The following is a 15,282-nucleotide window of genomic DNA, read 5'->3' on the forward strand; positions in this document are numbered from 1 at the left end:
AAAAAAAAAAAAAAGGCCGGTGCTCGATGGAGGTATGGCCGGTCGGTTTCGAATTCAAGGGTCGTTCGGATCTCCCAACCGAAAGGATAAAAGTTGCAACTTAACGAGAGCCAGAATCACTGGTCCTGTGAAGACGCAAAAAAACCAGCGATTCTGTAAGAAAGGGAGGAGACCCGCACCAACACAGCAAGGCGATGGCCGGGGGAAGGAATCAGACGGTGGGAAGGAAGAGGACGAGATGGAGGAGGCGGAAGAGAGGGAGGAGGAGAAGGTGACGGTGGTGGTGGTGGTGGTGGTGGTGAGAGCGACTGGGGGAACTTTTCGAGGGGAAACGGCCTGCGACAAAGTCCGGTGGTCGATGAAGATAGAGTTAAAGAGGAAGAAAAGACGGGAATGACGGGGATGAGTTGGCCAGGCCAAGATGACGGTGTGGGAATACCTCTCAGCGCCCGTCAGGCGTCGTAACAAGGTATTCTTGGGGTCTCGAATTGGGCCGGTTCGAAGCTAGGTTCTTGGGCGCCGGGCAAGGTATATGAGACGTACGTAATAAATGGAGAAAGTCACTCACTATCCCACCCAAGCAAAATCTGCTGCCCGTGCCTGTCTGACTTGTCCTGCTTTCGTTCTTTTTTCTTTTATTAATTCTCTTTTGGTTTTTCTCCCCTTTTGGTGGCTCAGGGTCGGGAAGCAATCCCGAACCAAAGTAAAATGTTGCTGCAAAAGGGCCACCCGACTTTCAACCAAAGGGAAAACAGGGATCAGCGCGAAGCAGATTGGTGCGGCAAATCAACCTTTTGGCTGTCAGCAAATCCGTAGGGCAGTTAAGCGGAAAATCACTGTTGCTTGGAGGGTCCTTCTTCCCCGTCTTTTTTTTCTTTTTCTATTTCTTTTCTTTTCTTTTTTTTTTTTTTTTCGGTTTTGTCTTGGCTTTTCCCTTGCTTTTTTAGCGTACCTTAGTATTTGATCCGAAAGGCGCGTCCCAACCGACAATCCCGAGGCCACCGACAGAGAATGAAGAAAGTAGGAAAGGCTCGAATTATGGCGATGGGGAGCGGAGATGAAGGATGAAGAGAAGGGCAGAGACAAGGGGGAAGATAGCTCAGTACACCTGTCAGAGTGAATTGCAGGGGATGTTTGCCGCAGAAACAAGAGCTGTGCCTGGTTGGTGAATGATACGCCGAGCTGGTGAAGAACACATACAGCAGCCGGTAAAACCACTAGTAACCATTTTTGACTTGCGTTTCTGGCCCCATGGAGCACACCATGATGTTGTCTGTTGTGGCCAGCATGCCGAGAGAAAAAAAAAAAAAAAAGAAAAAGGAATCATCGGCGACAGGCCGGTGTCTCTCTTGGTGCGGGTTTGCGTGTGTGTGTGTGTTTGGGGGGGGGGGTGTTTCTTTTTTTTTTCTTGTCCCCGTTTCTGTTTTGTCTCCTGAGAAGTGTCCAGGGACAGTGCTCAAGGAAGGGATCCAGAATAACCTTGGCTTGATGGGCCAATTTGCTGCATTTTTACGCTGGGTGATGGTGATGCGCCTGTGGAGGGAAAAGAGGAGAGGAGAGAAGAGAAGAGAAGAGGAGCACAGATCCTTCTACCGCTACAATCTACTGTTTATCACTACGCTGGGGGGAAGACTGAAAAGCACGCTAAAGTGTTATTGCAAGCAGAACCTTCTGTGGATGTTCTCGAATTATCTAGACAAAAAGCACGTGAGTTGAAGATGTTTGGGATTTTCCATTGCTCTGCATTATTATTAGAGAGCGGCAGCTCCTTTGATGCTTGTTTGCAGCTCAAGTACCGGGATGGCAGTTTGAGGGAAACGTCTTGTTCCAGTGCGAATTATGTACTGCCCAACCCGTGGACCGCAGACTCACTGCAAACAATATTTTGCCCCCAGTCCTCCATCCTGCAGCATTCAGCCAAGCAATATCCTTGAGGCGAGAAATGCTGAGGGGATATGCAGTGTAGCTGCTCTGCTCCCTGTTCGACAAAGCCCGCCATCATCGAGAACCTGCTCCGTGGCAGCAAGCATCGGTCTCTCTGTCTTTCTCTGTCTTTCCCTCTTCCCCCACTGCCGTGCTGTCCGGACGCACCAAACGTCTTCGCCTTCAAGCTCGTGGGCAAGCGTGGGAAGGCCAGGCCTGGCGAGTGGCTATGTCCAACAGGTTCCTGGAGATGAAACGACAATCTCCGGAAGCTCCCTTCGCAGCAATATCAATAATCAAACCTGCAGGTATGGATACATCGATACGTCAGATACATGCCCTTACCGTACGGCTTTGGGCTCAAATACGGGCTACAATGTCGCCAACTTGGCCCGTGCGGCGCATCTCTGCCCTGTTTTGCAGCGTATGCGGATCGTATGTACGTCTGTATTCGAATTTTGAGTTAAGTACCGGAAGTGGAGATCAACCTGCACGAGCTAACGCAGCATAGGAAAGTTTCTCGCGCCCTGATTGGTCCACTCCGATCGTGCCTGATCCTGAAATTTGATTTGTGGAGCCCGCTCTTTCCCTGTTTTCCCTCCACAGACGCAATCGTGGCTGATGAGATCGTCACACGCTACTTTAGTCAGCGTCCACTCCCCTCGCCGTCACGTGGTTTGCTCCAGTCAAACGGAGTCGAAAAGCCTCGACGCGCCGGACACCAAGTCCCCATCCGTCGGACGCTGTGCGACTCTTGCGCGACGGGTGTTTGGAAGAGGTTGTGCCGGCACGCTCAGGGGCATGCTGCTCGGAAGATGAAGAGCTCTCTTTGCGGTCTGTTTTTGTTATTTTGAAGTTAAAAGGCCCCGAGGAGCTCCTTCTCCGTGTGACACCAAGCCTCCTCGTCACCAACGGACGCTCTGACCTCGAGAAAATTCTCCACGCCCCCCTTTTTTTTTTTTTTTCCCCTGCACCGGCAATTGAAGAATAGTTATCCGCCGCGACGCCGTTCTCTTTACTAACCTCAAGAAGAACACCTGCTGATAGCATGTCTGCCCCTGCGAACATGTGGAAAGCCTCCGGACCAAGGAGGAGAGACGAAAACATGAAACACGTTGTTCTGCAGCCAACACATGGAATTTGGAACGGAGACGTGGGATGGAAAGCTCCGCTGCCCATCACTCTCCTGTCGCTCCACACCCGTCGGTCGGTCCAGTACTAGGCAGGGAAGGGATCGGCTAGGGTTATTAATAGAATTCAATGCCGATCGCGATCCCAGATCGCAGGTTAAAAAAAAAAAGGTAGGACAACTAGCAGGTGTTGCCGTTCCGCTTGGATTGGGAAACGTTGACATCATAGGAGATGAATTGGAGGGTTCCATTGATCTACAGAGTACATACAACGCCTGCTGCGGCGGAAAACGGCGCCCAAGGAATTGGGTTCTGTGAATGAGAATGCAACGGAGATGCTTCTACGAATGAGGCAGGCTTTTTGCACAGAAAAAAAAAAAAAAATGAAAAAAAGAAAAAAAAAGAAATGAAAAGGCTAATTTCAACTTCCAAGTCGTCGCTTTCCGTCGCCAAATGTATCTCTCTCCAATGCAAGTTTAAAACCGGGGAATCAGGCAACAATCTACTCCGTACTCCGTAGGCGGAAAGTACTTCTGAAGCCGGACGATGCAGGATAAACAGAGGCGCGAGATGGGGTTCAGGAAGTTAAAATTCGCCACCGCAGAAGCTCGATAAATGCTACTTTCCGCTGGACGAAACGAAGTCGTCCTATCCCTACTGCCCAGATTCATACCTGGTATTGTGAGAAAATCTTTAGCGAGCGAAATGAAGGTCCTTTTCATTTTTGTTGGAGCCTTGGAAAGTGGGTGCTGGATGAGTACCATATCACCCTTCTCTCGATCCACGACGAATGCGAGGTACCTAAACCCCGGCTATCGGAGTAACCCAAGCCCGAGTTGTAGAGAAACGAAAGCGATTAACCGGTTTCGGGGTTCGTAGGACTAGGAAAACGTGGGCAAGCTCATTTTCTCCAAATCAAGCACACGTCATGTTAAAACATTACTCGAGATGTGAGAGCCTCAAAACACCTTCAGGAAACAATGGTGGCTTTACATCCTGTCAACAGCCGACAATGAGAGTACCCTTTACACGTGGAGGTCCTGGGTTTGAGACCGCATGAAGTGTTGTCGCCAGCCTCTCTTGGCATCCCGCCACTTGGTGGTCATCAGCCAGCCGCTGAACCTGACGCCAAAAAGGGCCAAGCATGCGGTTTCCCCTGCATCTCCTCCGTCCCTCCAATGGTACCGAGATGCACACACCGATCATCGTTCGGAGTCCTAAATGCAAAGACCGGAGGATGCCTCAGCGCCAGCAGCGGCTGTTCCTCGCACGAGCTGGCGTATTCACAGGAGCCGGCACCATCAGCCTCATTGCGGTCCTCCGTAGTAATGCTTCCACCACAGCACCATGTTTGTTGAAAGCTTCCTCCTCCTAGCAGCGGCCGACGTAAAACTCAATGGGCGAGGAAGATGACTAAGCAACCAACCAATATACACTTTTCCGAAAACGGGCTAGCGTAATCTTTCCTGGCCTCGCGTCAAAGCCGCGTCCCAGCAAGACGTGTTGATCAAGGCCCGGGGGGTTCATCCGAAAATGAGGTACGGAGTGCTGTTTGACGACAACGGCCACTAGAAAGCCTCATTGTACGCTCCAGGTTTCGACCCACCGTATCTGCAAAACATGAATAATGCCGTCGATTCCTCAGCGACGACGGCAAGCAACCGACTCAGACTCAGACTCAGATGGAGAGTCTAGTCGAAACTCGACCCTGCTGCACAGCTCCAACGGCGCTAAACGCGTACGATTGACGCCCCAACGCGAACCGGTGCAACCCCAAAGCAGCGACACAAGTTCGATAAGCACCGGCGATGATTCTGACGTGAGCGAGAGCGACGATGAACTCTCCACCACCGGCGCCGGGCAGCCGTCCACAGACCCTACCCCGCCCGTTCCGGAGCGGGCTGCAGATATCGTGGACCGCATTCGCGGTATTCCGGGCGGTGCTGGCGCCGGTAAATATCGGCCAGGAGCCATTGTGCGGATCAAACTGTCGAATTTTGTCACCTATACATCCGCTGAACTTCGACCGGGCCCGCGGCTAAACCTGGTGATTGGACCTAATGGAACGGGGAAGAGTACGCTGGTTTGTGCCATCTGCTTGGGATTGGGTGAAGGGCCGCAGGTATGGATGACGGACGTTGATTGTTGCTTACCTTCTATGTGACGTGTTACTCTGTTTGGATCGCCCGTGCTGATATAGATGGGTCGGATACAGCATCTGGGACGTGCGAAAGATGCGGCTGAATACATCAAACACGGCTGTCGGGAGGCAACAATTGAAATCGAGTTGGCTGCCCCGCCAGGGAAACGAAATATTGTGATAGCAAGGGTTATCAAGCGAGATGGCAACAAGAGCACGTTTACGGTTAATGGTGATCAAGTGCCAGGAAAAAGAGTTCGGGAGCTTGCCAGATCGTTGTCCATCCAGATCGACAATCTTTGCCAGTTCCTTCCTCAAGATAAGGTTAGCGAGTTCGCAGCGCTTACTCCCGTTGAGCTTCTGCAGTCCACCCAGCGAGCCGCCGCCCCGCGGGAAGTCACACGATGGTATGAAGATCTGAAGCGACTTCGTGAGCAGCAAAAGAAACTCCAGGTTGAAAACAGACAGCAACAAGAAGTCCTACAGGATCTGGAGAGGCGGCAAGAAAACCAGCGTGAAGAGGTGGAAAGAATGAAGCACAGAGCAGCGGTTAAAAAGCGCCTGAAGTATTTAGAACTAATGCGGCCACTGCCAAAGTTCAAGGAGCTCAAAGCTCAGTGTAAAGAGTTGAAAGAACGGAAGAAGCTTCTTCACAGGGAGCACCAGGCTCTCAACGAGGAGCTCGGGCCTACGATGAAGGCAATCAATGCCAAGAAAGAGTATTACGCGACACTTGATAAAGTCGTTAAGCAAAAGCGAAATCATCTTGCAAGAGCGAACGAGTTTGCAAAGGAATATAAGAATGAGATGGCCGTGGTAAGCGAGAAGCTCAAGGATTTGACGGCAAACATAGAGGCCGAAAAGAAGGCTGGCACGAATTACGTCTCCGAAATTAAGAAGTTGAAGCAAGCGATTAACCGAATCGAACGACAGATGGAGGAAGGGGCCCCTGAATTTGATGTTGCTGCGTATGGATTGAAGATTGTATGTCCTGTTGTTGGTGATACTATCTTCTTTTACATTCATTCTCTGACTTACAGCCTGTAGCGAGAACAACAACGGCGAATCCGCGAATTTGAAGATAAAGCAACAGAACTGCAGAGAAAGAAGCAACCGACTGCCCTGGAGTTTCAAGCCAAGAAGGCGGAGTACTTGAAAACCAAACGGCGACTGGAGGGATTGGAATTCCAGGATGGTCAACAGGAGGAAAAGTTGCGTCAACTGTCTGATGACTCTTTCAATGCCTGGCAATGGCTTAAAGAGGAAGAAAACCAAGTGCACTTCGAAAAGCCAGTTTATGGACCTCCACTGGTAGTGTGCTCCGTAAAGGATCCCAAGTACACTTCGGCGCTGGAAGGGCTGATGCAAAAGAACGACTTTTGTGCGTTCACAGCCCAAACCAGAAATGATTTTCTCAAGCTACAAGAACTTTTATATCAGAAACATGGCTGGCATGATATTACGATAAAAACATGTTCGGTACCCCTCTCGGGCTTTCGCCCTCCTGTGGATGACGAAGAACTGCAGAAACTGAGATTTGATGGCTGGGCGAAAGATTATATCTCTGGTCCAGAGCCTGTGTTGGCCGCGCTTTGCAGTGAGAACAGGTTTCATGCCACGCCTATAACACTTCGGGATATCTCAGACGCCGAATATCGACACCTGGAAAACAGCCCGATTTCTATGTGGATTGCAAATAATTCACATTATCAAGTTGTCCGTCGGCGTGAGTATGGCCCGGCTGCAACATCAACCCGTGTTCGGCACCTGCGACCGGCAAAGTTATGGACAGACCAGCCAGTCGACGAACAAATCAAGCAGCAACTCGAGACTGAGCTCAATGAATGGAAAGCTAAAATGGATGAGATTCAAGAAAGGATGGACGATCAGAAGGGCACTCTTGCCCGCTTGGCGGCTGAGCATAGAGCAGCCTCAGAGGAGAAAGTCCGTTTTCCTGGTTTCATTTGCATCTCAATGCTTTTGGCTAAATTCTCTTTAGGAGCGACTTGAGCGAGAAAAAGCGGCGAAGCAGAGTGCCCTTACGGCCTTTAAAGCTTTACCAGCTAGACTTGGTATGTTACGAATAGGGTATATTGATCTTTTTCTCTAAACTAACAATGTGCAGAGCAACAAAAAGAAAAATACCAAGAGTTGACGGAGAGAATCACAAATGTTCAGAAAGAAGTGGAGTCTTTACGAAAAAAGCAAGATTACGTCTCGCTTGATAAAGCCGCAGTCGTTTTAAAGTATGCTGTAAGTATTCTTGATGAAATTACAACTTTCTCCTGTCAATGCTAAACTCGTCTAGAAATTTGTCTCCAGATTTCGGAAAATGCAGGACGACCTCCTACAAGCCGAAATCTGGGCCATCGAAGCCTGTTCCGATTGGCAGAGTCTTAAGGAGCACAATGCTGAAGTTACGGAAGTGGTTGAGGCGAAAAAACGTGAGATCGACGAGGTTTCACGACAAATATCAGCAATGGCCACGGAGTTGCCTAAATTTGCCGATGAAGTGCGAAAACTCTCACGCATGGCAGATCGTGATCGGGATATGGGCGATGTTGTAACCGCCGTCGCTCAACTCAACGCTGAACAGCTGGAGGCCGAGATAGATTCCGCAAAAGCCACCTTAGATCTTACATACGAGGGCCATGGCACTCGCTTTATTGAGGAATTCGAGCAACGTCAGACCCAAATTGACAGGCTGAAAGAGAAACTTGAGAAGTCCCAGTCAGAGTTGGCCGATTACGAGCATGCAATCACTGAGGTCCGAGGAAAATGGGAGCCTAAGCTCGAATCTTTGGTGCAACAAATTAGCAACTCATTCTCTAATTTCTTTTCGCGCATCGGATGTGCAGGACAAGTTGGCATCGACAAGGCCGAGGACATTCCCGATGAGAACGGCCGCCTCGGTGATAGTAACAATTTCGACCAATGGGCGATCCGCATCCAGGTCAAATTTCGCGAGAACGAATCCCTCGCCGTTCTGGACTCGCACAGGCAATCCGGCGGTGAGCGCGCCGTTAGCACGATCTTTTACCTCATGGCCCTCCAGTCGCTCTCTGCCTCACCGTTCCGAGTCGTCGACGAAATCAACCAGGGTATGGATCCGCGCAACGAACGTATGGTGCACGAGCGGATGGTGGAGATTGCTTGCGGACAAGCGGATTCGGATGATTCTGGGGGCCAGTACTTCCTGATCACGCCGAAGTTGCTAAGCGGCTTGCATTACCAGCCGGGAATGACGGTGTTGTGTATCTACAGTGGCGAGTATATGCCAGCTGACTACAGGAAATTGGATTTCAAGCAGTGTGTATTGCGAATGAAGGACATGCAGAAGAAGAAGGGGTTAATCCAGGGGGAAACGGAGGAAGTGGAAGTTGACGTCTGAGGGAGCATTGGACAATCGGGTTGGCTGGGATTCGGGACACAGCAGGCAAGGGCGGCTTTTGTCGATATGCGTGTTTTATTTTGCGACTTGGCTTTGAATGTATTAACTCCCCTAGACTTGCACGTAGACGCCTAATACCCTTTTTACCCCCTTCCTTGGGATTTTTTTTTTTTTTTGGCCACTCTCATCATATCTTACGGATCCTAGACAGGTCATGGGTTAATGCGTGAAAAGATGTCATCCATGCTGTTCGCCGCCTTTTACTTTCCCTCTCCCTTGACCTCGATGTAATCCCAACGACCTATCGATCCAAATGCCTGCTGCAGCTTTCAAGCCACCGTCCTTCATGGCCTCACGTTCCACCACTTGCCGAACCCGATCTTCCATCTCCCCGCTGTCCCAACTCTCGCCAGTGCTATTCCCCTGGTTACCTTTTGACGCTTTCCAAGTATTTAAACCACCAATTATTCCAATATTTCGCGTACTCGGGATGCGCATCAGTGTCTTCTCGACGTCGTACCCAAGTTCTTCCGCGAGGCTCACCGTTTTGGCAGTCAATGCTCCGTATGTGGAAGACGGGAGGCCTGGATCGTCTCTTTCGGCAAGTTTAGTAGCACGAAGGGCTTTTAAATCGCCAGTCGAGGGTTGAGTGTCCTGGCTGTGCTTCTCGTTGGGCTGACCTTCCGTATTTGACTTCGCTGACGGCTTTTTGGGAGGTGGATATCGATATTTGCTGCCTGATATGGAGTGCGAGCAGCAAGGGATGGCGAGGAATGGTAAAGGGGAGGTTGGCTGGGCCAGAGCACCGAGAAGAGGGGTCCAGATTGTAAGTTCGTCGGCGTGGTTTGAGATTATGAATGTGTCCTTTTCGAAAACGCCGTCGTTGGTCTCGACGGTATCTGGGATTTGTTCGGATGCTGCGCTTCGAAATATTGATGGTATGCAGATACTCTCCTTGAGACGGTCTTGCGTTGAGGGTGGGTACTTCTCCCAGCTTTTGCGTCTTCGCGCATCGAACCCCCATCCTTTGTAGCCTTCAGCATGCAGGAGGTAGACCAGCACACCATTTCCACAGGCGATATCCACAAAGCCAGGAAACGAGGAGGTTGCTGATTTTCTCTTCTGACACTCTTCCTGCCCATTGCAAGAATTTTGGGTATACATAATCTTCCAAAGCTCGATTAAGAAAGCCGCTATGGCAATATCTTCAAAGACATGTTTCGAAGGCTCTGTAACCTCGGCCCAGTTTTGAATCAGAATCGATGCATATTTATCCTTTAATCTTGCGTATGTTGTCTGAACCACATGTTGAGGGATGATGTTATCCTTGTACGGCTTCGGTTGGCTTCCGGTTGTATTGGATTTAGCTGATGGGCTGCAAGCGAGGCGGACATGTGTTGATAATAATACTAAACACGTGCGTTCAAGACGGTATGGTACTGTTTCTGGTATGCCATGGGAGAATGGAATGAAGTGAAGTGATAAAGTCCCCGTACCCTTAGACGTACTGTCGGAATCGCCAAACAACGGTCTGGAGAACTCGTATAGAAACCCTAAACCCCGAACACATGGATGGTAGAAAGGAACTTGCTCCTCGGATGAGAAATGGGGCAGATATATCAAAAGGCACCTTTCTACTTTTACACCCTGATCCTGCATAACAGCTGTCTGCGAATAAAAGTGACAGGTTTGATCCAGCGTGGGGTCCAACTTCTGTTTCCTGGGAATAAATCTCCTGAAAATTGTTCTAGTCAAGGAAAAAGAATCAAAAGCTGGAGCAGGCAAAGGCTCAACAGCCAACTCCTGGTGAACATCAACAGAAACATCTTCGGAGCTAGCAGTCTCTCTCTCCTTTTCCGCCGGAGTCTTCAATATGCCGGAGCTGTCAAACAGAATATCCGCCCGAAAGAGGTGTCCGGATGTCAAATTTGGATTTGCCAGAAGATGCGTAGCCGAACTAACAAATATTTTAGGCTCAAAATGCAAATTTGATCGAACTAATTCAGGCGATGTGATCCAGTTTTCACCGTTCGAGGCCAGTAGTGACGGCCTAAGGGTGTCACTCAGACCCATAGTTATCTTTAAAAGGGCTTGTTTTCCTTTGTTAAAAGCTCATGGCCTGATAAAATGGCCGTCGAAGAAGAATGAAAATCTAGGACATCTTGGAATTTGTTTCAAGTAATCATGTACTGTACTCTCGCCGTGGGCATCAAAAAATCCGCTTTGATGTCGAGAATCGAGATGTTCAGCAAGAGCAGCGGCACCATCTGATTGGCTGGCGCGTTGTCATTACATGGTTAATATCACAGTCACGACGTTACAAAACGACTAATCTCTCTTTCGACTAGCGTCTAGATGCAGGTCAACCTCACCTCATCCTTGGTCTTCACGGTCATTCTGCAACCTCAGCCTGGGTCTTTACTGAAATGGGGGTATAGGCGGCTTGGAATCGGGTTTGCGGTATATTCAAGTAGTTACCTGTTTTTTACTGCGGGGTGTGGAAGGAATTAATGCCATACAGCGTCCCTATCGGCGCCTGATATATAACCATAGCTCGAAAATGGGAGATAGGGGGTTGAAAGGCGTTCCCTACAAAAGGATTCTTGATTTGGAGACTATACTCGGATAATTTGCATACCTCACCCTCTAGTGTGAATTCTCAGCTGCCTTTGACTCCGGTCCTTTTATCCAAACTTTAATTTTTCGAGATAGGTTTCTCTGTCGTTCAAGCGGGGAACGGCTCGTCGAGAAATCGGGAACTGGAACTCCATGGAATTTACAAAGTGGCTCCCATCCATCTGAGACAGAGTACTCGAGGATTTGGCTTTGGAATCTCTGGCCTCACGCTGTCATGTTGTGCGGGGAAGCCTTCGTTCCTCAAAACCGTCCGGAACGGTGGCTTGCCACGTCCTTCCTAGCAACTCTTTTCGAATGTTCTTCGAAATAATCTGACTCTTGCTCTCCCCGTTGTGGCGCTACCTCTTCTGTCTAAAGCCCCAACTATCATACTCGCTGTCAACCTGGGTTGAGTGTTGGTTGTCGGAGAGTTTTTCGTTCAGCCACAACAAAGCTTGATAAGCTGGGCTCTTATGAATACCATGAATCAGCATCCTAGGGTTTGACACAACTTTAGCTTCTAGATACACCTTCGCTAGTTCTATTGTGAAAGGTGTGGCTGGGCTATCTGTTACACCCATAAGAGAATCAGCACCGGAGGGTACATGTTCGCGGTGGTTTGAACATTTAATTCCACGTAGTTGACAGTGTCCTAGCAGTTGATCACCCTTTTCTTTTTTTTTTTTTTTTTTTTTGGGGAAAACCAAAAAAATTACAAACGCCATCATATTTGGCCCAAAAGGCATACAACCACATTACGCGCAGTTTTGGAAATTGTCATGCGTTGCTGAAATTATGCGATATGTATCCTCTTATCCTAGGCGCCCTAAGGATGCCCTTAAGGTTATGACAAGTGTTAGAAACGCGCATCCACTGGGCTCCGATGTGTTGTGGTATTTACTGCCTGATGCACACATGGTTCTGGTTCTAGGGAGACCGGCACAAATTATCCGCATGGGGGCCACACGTGCACAGGTGCGGCGATCGATATTGGTAATCTCTCCAAAACTCCCTGCCATATTGGTCGTTTCGTTGATTGCAAAGCTGCATTCAATCACTTGCTACCCATGTGTTGGAAAACATGATATCCATTTACGAAGGGAAATGCTTGCAACTGTTTATTTTGGTCGAGTATGTTAGACAAGAGGTATCCCCCAAATGGATAGTAATATCCCCCCCTTCCTGTGCCACCCGACTCGGGTGTGGAGGATATATGATGATATATCTATTAACACTGCCTGTTAGAAATCGGATTAACTTATCATGTGGTTATATTTCAGCCGGCATAGACTACTACAGCCTAGAAATACCTGCCGAAGTCCTCTCCGCTCAGGGAAACTAAAGTTTCACCAACGAGCAAGTCCTCACACTTATCGGGGTTATGCTACCACCTCCCTTAAAAGAATTTCGATTCTCCTGTGTGCAGCTTACTTGCGCACATTTGACCGATACGCCGGCTCCCCAAAATTGCAACTATATCTCCCCTGCTTACCCTGCATCAATGACGCAATTCCATGATGTGTTTAGGGTATCCAAGAGATGTAGTCCTTTATCATCCGGTACGTGGTCCGCGAGAAGCAGAAGGCTTACTTCTCCGAAAGGCACCCGTGAGTTGGGGGTAACCAAGGGTTCCTATTGCCCGGCCAGCGTCTCCTAAAAAATGCGGCGCGCTCCCTAGTCTCCATTTGTACCTGCGATTCGACCACCATTCATCGAAGCTATTGTGCTTCTCCCAGTTATCCTTTGTCATTGAGATGAGTATCCCTTTTTGCAGTACATGCGTTAACCATAGGCAATTTGGAACAGGGCAACAACTCGATCGCCATCATTCAGATCCTTAATAGCTAGGCCAAGGGTTTTGACATTTCCGCCAAAGTCCGTGGCCAAAGGTATCACCCTCTTGAGTTTGTATTATTAGGCATTTATGAGTCAAATACGGCGAGTTTGCCAACCCGAGATGGCCTAACACCATAAAGACGCAGACCACTGCCGAGAACCGTGATCCTAGTTACCTTTCTAATAATATTCCTGTCTTCGGAGATCCTCGGTTTGGGTACATCAACCACCCTTGGGGGATGATCTGGTCAAATTTTGTCACCAAAACTACTAGAGCCCAAACTACGCAGGGGATAGAGCATACCAACCTCCACATCGTTTATATCTCATCCAAACAACAAGCTTTATTGTCTCTCCGCTCGGGTCGGCATACCTATTGGGATCCAGCGCCGTAGAAGTCATGTTAAAAATTTAGAACGCGAAGCCGAGTCCAGGTAACCACTCATGCAATCAATATTATGTATTTACTCCGTATTTCCAACGAAAATGAGCGGCAGAAGATACCAAACCAGCAAGACCAAGTCAGCAGCTTATATTTGTCAATATGTCTAGCTGCTCTTGCACACACGGAATAGAGCGCTCTCAGAATCAAGATTTTCCCGTTCTACATACTCACCTTTATCTGGGAGGCTTGTCGATGGGGCTGTTTGCAGCTTCGTGGGCCCCAACATACTGCCCTATACATGTAATGTAGGATGCTGGGACGAGCTTATTGGTAGAAATTGTATGCTACAAAACATGTTCGCTTGGGCGTCCAGTGCTCAAATGTCCCGGCTACTGCTGCAGAGTACAAATGAGAATATTTTTGGGCATACGTTATGTGGCTTATTCGTGGGAGATGGTATAGCTAGATAGAAAGGCAAAAAAGACCCCTTCTGTGAAACCGGGGGATTGGTGGTTTTGTTTTTAAAAAGAAAAAAAATCCTCTTAAAGTATCATCACCGGTCCTACCGCCGCCTAGCCAGAAGCCTTGCCAATTTCTGAAAAGAGTTACCAAATTCCGATCTTTTCAGAAGTAAAGATCAAAGTCCCTAGCAAGAACCAAATCTGCAGGCTTCATCGTGTTTCGCAAAAGCTCCCTCACGTCGTCATGCAGCGCATACAATGAACCGAACGTCCTCAGCAGGTTGGGTTTGGGAGCCCCACGATAGGAGGCAAAGTCAATTTCGAGTGACTCTTGGGCTAACCAGCGAAGTAAGAGCCTGACGTCCGCCAAGTACCTCATTGCGTCGCTTTCGCGGGGGGTGAAATTCCAAAGACGTGCCATGATGATGACGAACACTTGCGGGTGCAGAACATATATGTCGAGTATGGAATTTATCGGGCGTCGTAGCTTCGGTGCCCACGAGATCCAGGGAAAGTAATATGGATCTCTTTGGCTCTGGAGGACTTCGATATATATCGGGTCCGCGCTAATGTATTCCACATCCTGTTGCGAGTTATTTTTGCTTAGCGCGTCTATGGGAAATAACGTAACGGCCGGGTCCAAAGAAGACGTTCGCAGGATTACCTACAGGATCGTACACGAGGCCCATGACAGAAGTTAAGCCGAAAGGCTGATTCGAGTTGATGAGGGCATTGACAACATATTCCTTTTCGCAGTCCACAAAGACTGTGAGGGTATTTAGGGGAGTATCGTAATCCGGGCCATCGGGACCAGTGGAATAGAGGACTTCGATGGCATAGCGGCCGCCAACAGCATATTGGATGCGTCTTGTCGATAAAACGACATGGACGGCGAGTACTGCACCCTTAATGTCCATCCCTTATGGAGGATTTAGATGGCAAATTCCTCTGGAGTCAACGGTGCATTCGAAAAAGGAGAGTATCACAACGAGAAGCGAGCGCAATTTATTCGTAGTTGCAATGCAAAAGGTCAGGGATTTACCACATCTTTCGAAGTATCAATTTTGATTGCAGAAAATGTCCACACAGGGGGGCAAACCGCGTTTCACTGAAGAGATACCAGCTGAATATGTCCGAAGCTGGGTAATGGAGGCTCGAGAATCGCTAGCTGCTTAATGGAGGAGAGCAGAGGAGCAAAAAGGGAAGATGTAGAGAGGAAAAAAAGGCATAACAAAGTGTTTGTCCCAGAAACTAGACCTTATACGCCGAGAAAACTACTAGTGAAAGCAGTGAAGCCATGCCTTCCGCGTTGCCTATCTTTCTCGGCACAGTGAGACACCTTCGAAAGGCGCTCTGGTTCGGTAACGGGAAGAAAATGTTATGAATCATGAGTGCATTGA

General features: G+C 48.9%; 4 protein-coding genes across 4 annotated transcripts; 2 read left to right on the top strand and 2 right to left on the bottom strand.

Annotated features, from left to right (window-relative positions):
* The first annotated feature begins 941 nt into the window (after window positions 1–941).
* Window positions 942–2,070, top strand: D8B26_007145 (uncharacterized protein). The gene has a single exon (XM_066125441.1). The coding sequence runs from the start codon at window positions 1,252–1,254 to the stop codon at window positions 1,714–1,716; it is 465 nt and encodes a 154-aa protein (XP_065981523.1). The 5' UTR covers window positions 942–1,251; the 3' UTR covers window positions 1,717–2,070.
* A 2,495-nt stretch (window positions 2,071–4,565) lies between these two features.
* Window positions 4,566–9,128, top strand: SMC5 (Structural maintenance of chromosomes protein 5). The gene is made up of 6 exons (XM_003071988.2): window positions 4,566–5,175; window positions 5,269–6,177; window positions 6,241–7,137; window positions 7,193–7,265; window positions 7,319–7,446; window positions 7,502–9,128. The coding sequence occupies exons 1-6, from the start codon at window positions 4,681–4,683 to the stop codon at window positions 8,582–8,584; spliced, it is 3,585 nt and encodes a 1,194-aa protein (XP_003072034.2). The 5' UTR covers window positions 4,566–4,680; the 3' UTR covers window positions 8,585–9,128.
* Window positions 8,801–10,657, bottom strand: TRM44 (tRNA(Ser) Um(44) 2'-O-methyltransferase; the record flags this gene model as incomplete). The annotated part of the gene is made up of 1 exon (XM_003071989.2): window positions 8,801–10,657. The coding sequence occupies one exon, from the start codon at window positions 10,655–10,657 to the stop codon at window positions 8,822–8,824; it is 1,836 nt and encodes a 611-aa protein (XP_003072035.2). The 3' UTR covers window positions 8,801–8,821.
* Window positions 10,658–14,045: 3,388 nt separating this feature from the next.
* Window positions 14,046–14,799, bottom strand: D8B26_007148 (uncharacterized protein; the record flags this gene model as incomplete). The annotated part of the gene is made up of 2 exons (XM_066125442.1): window positions 14,046–14,465; window positions 14,551–14,799. 2 exons carry the CDS (start codon window positions 14,797–14,799, stop codon window positions 14,046–14,048), a joined length of 669 nt encoding a protein of 222 aa, XP_065981524.1.
* Between the last annotated feature and the right edge of the window lie 483 nt (window positions 14,800–15,282).

The sequence above is a fragment of the Coccidioides posadasii genome, chromosome 4 (assembly GCF_018416015.2).
Source record: "Coccidioides posadasii str. Silveira chromosome 4, complete sequence".
NCBI classification, from domain to species: Eukaryota; Fungi; Ascomycota; class Eurotiomycetes; order Onygenales; family Onygenaceae; genus Coccidioides; species Coccidioides posadasii.

Bases quoted from the DNA above. Each gene is read 5' to 3' on its own strand.
- D8B26_007145 (XM_066125441.1), top strand. From the start codon at position 1,252: ATGGAGCACACCATGATGTTGTCTGTTGTGGCCAGCATGCCGAGAGAA.
- SMC5 (XM_003071988.2), top strand. From the start codon at position 4,681: ATGCCGTCGATTCCTCAGCGACGACGGCAAGCAACCGACTCAGACTCA. The intron at 7,138-7,192 runs GTCCGTTTTCCT...AATTCTCTTTAG, and splicing joins GAGCAGCCTCAGAGGAGAAA to GAGCGACTTGAGCGAGAAAA. The intron at 7,266-7,318 runs GTATGTTACGAA...AACAATGTGCAG, and splicing joins AGCTTTACCAGCTAGACTTG to AGCAACAAAAAGAAAAATAC.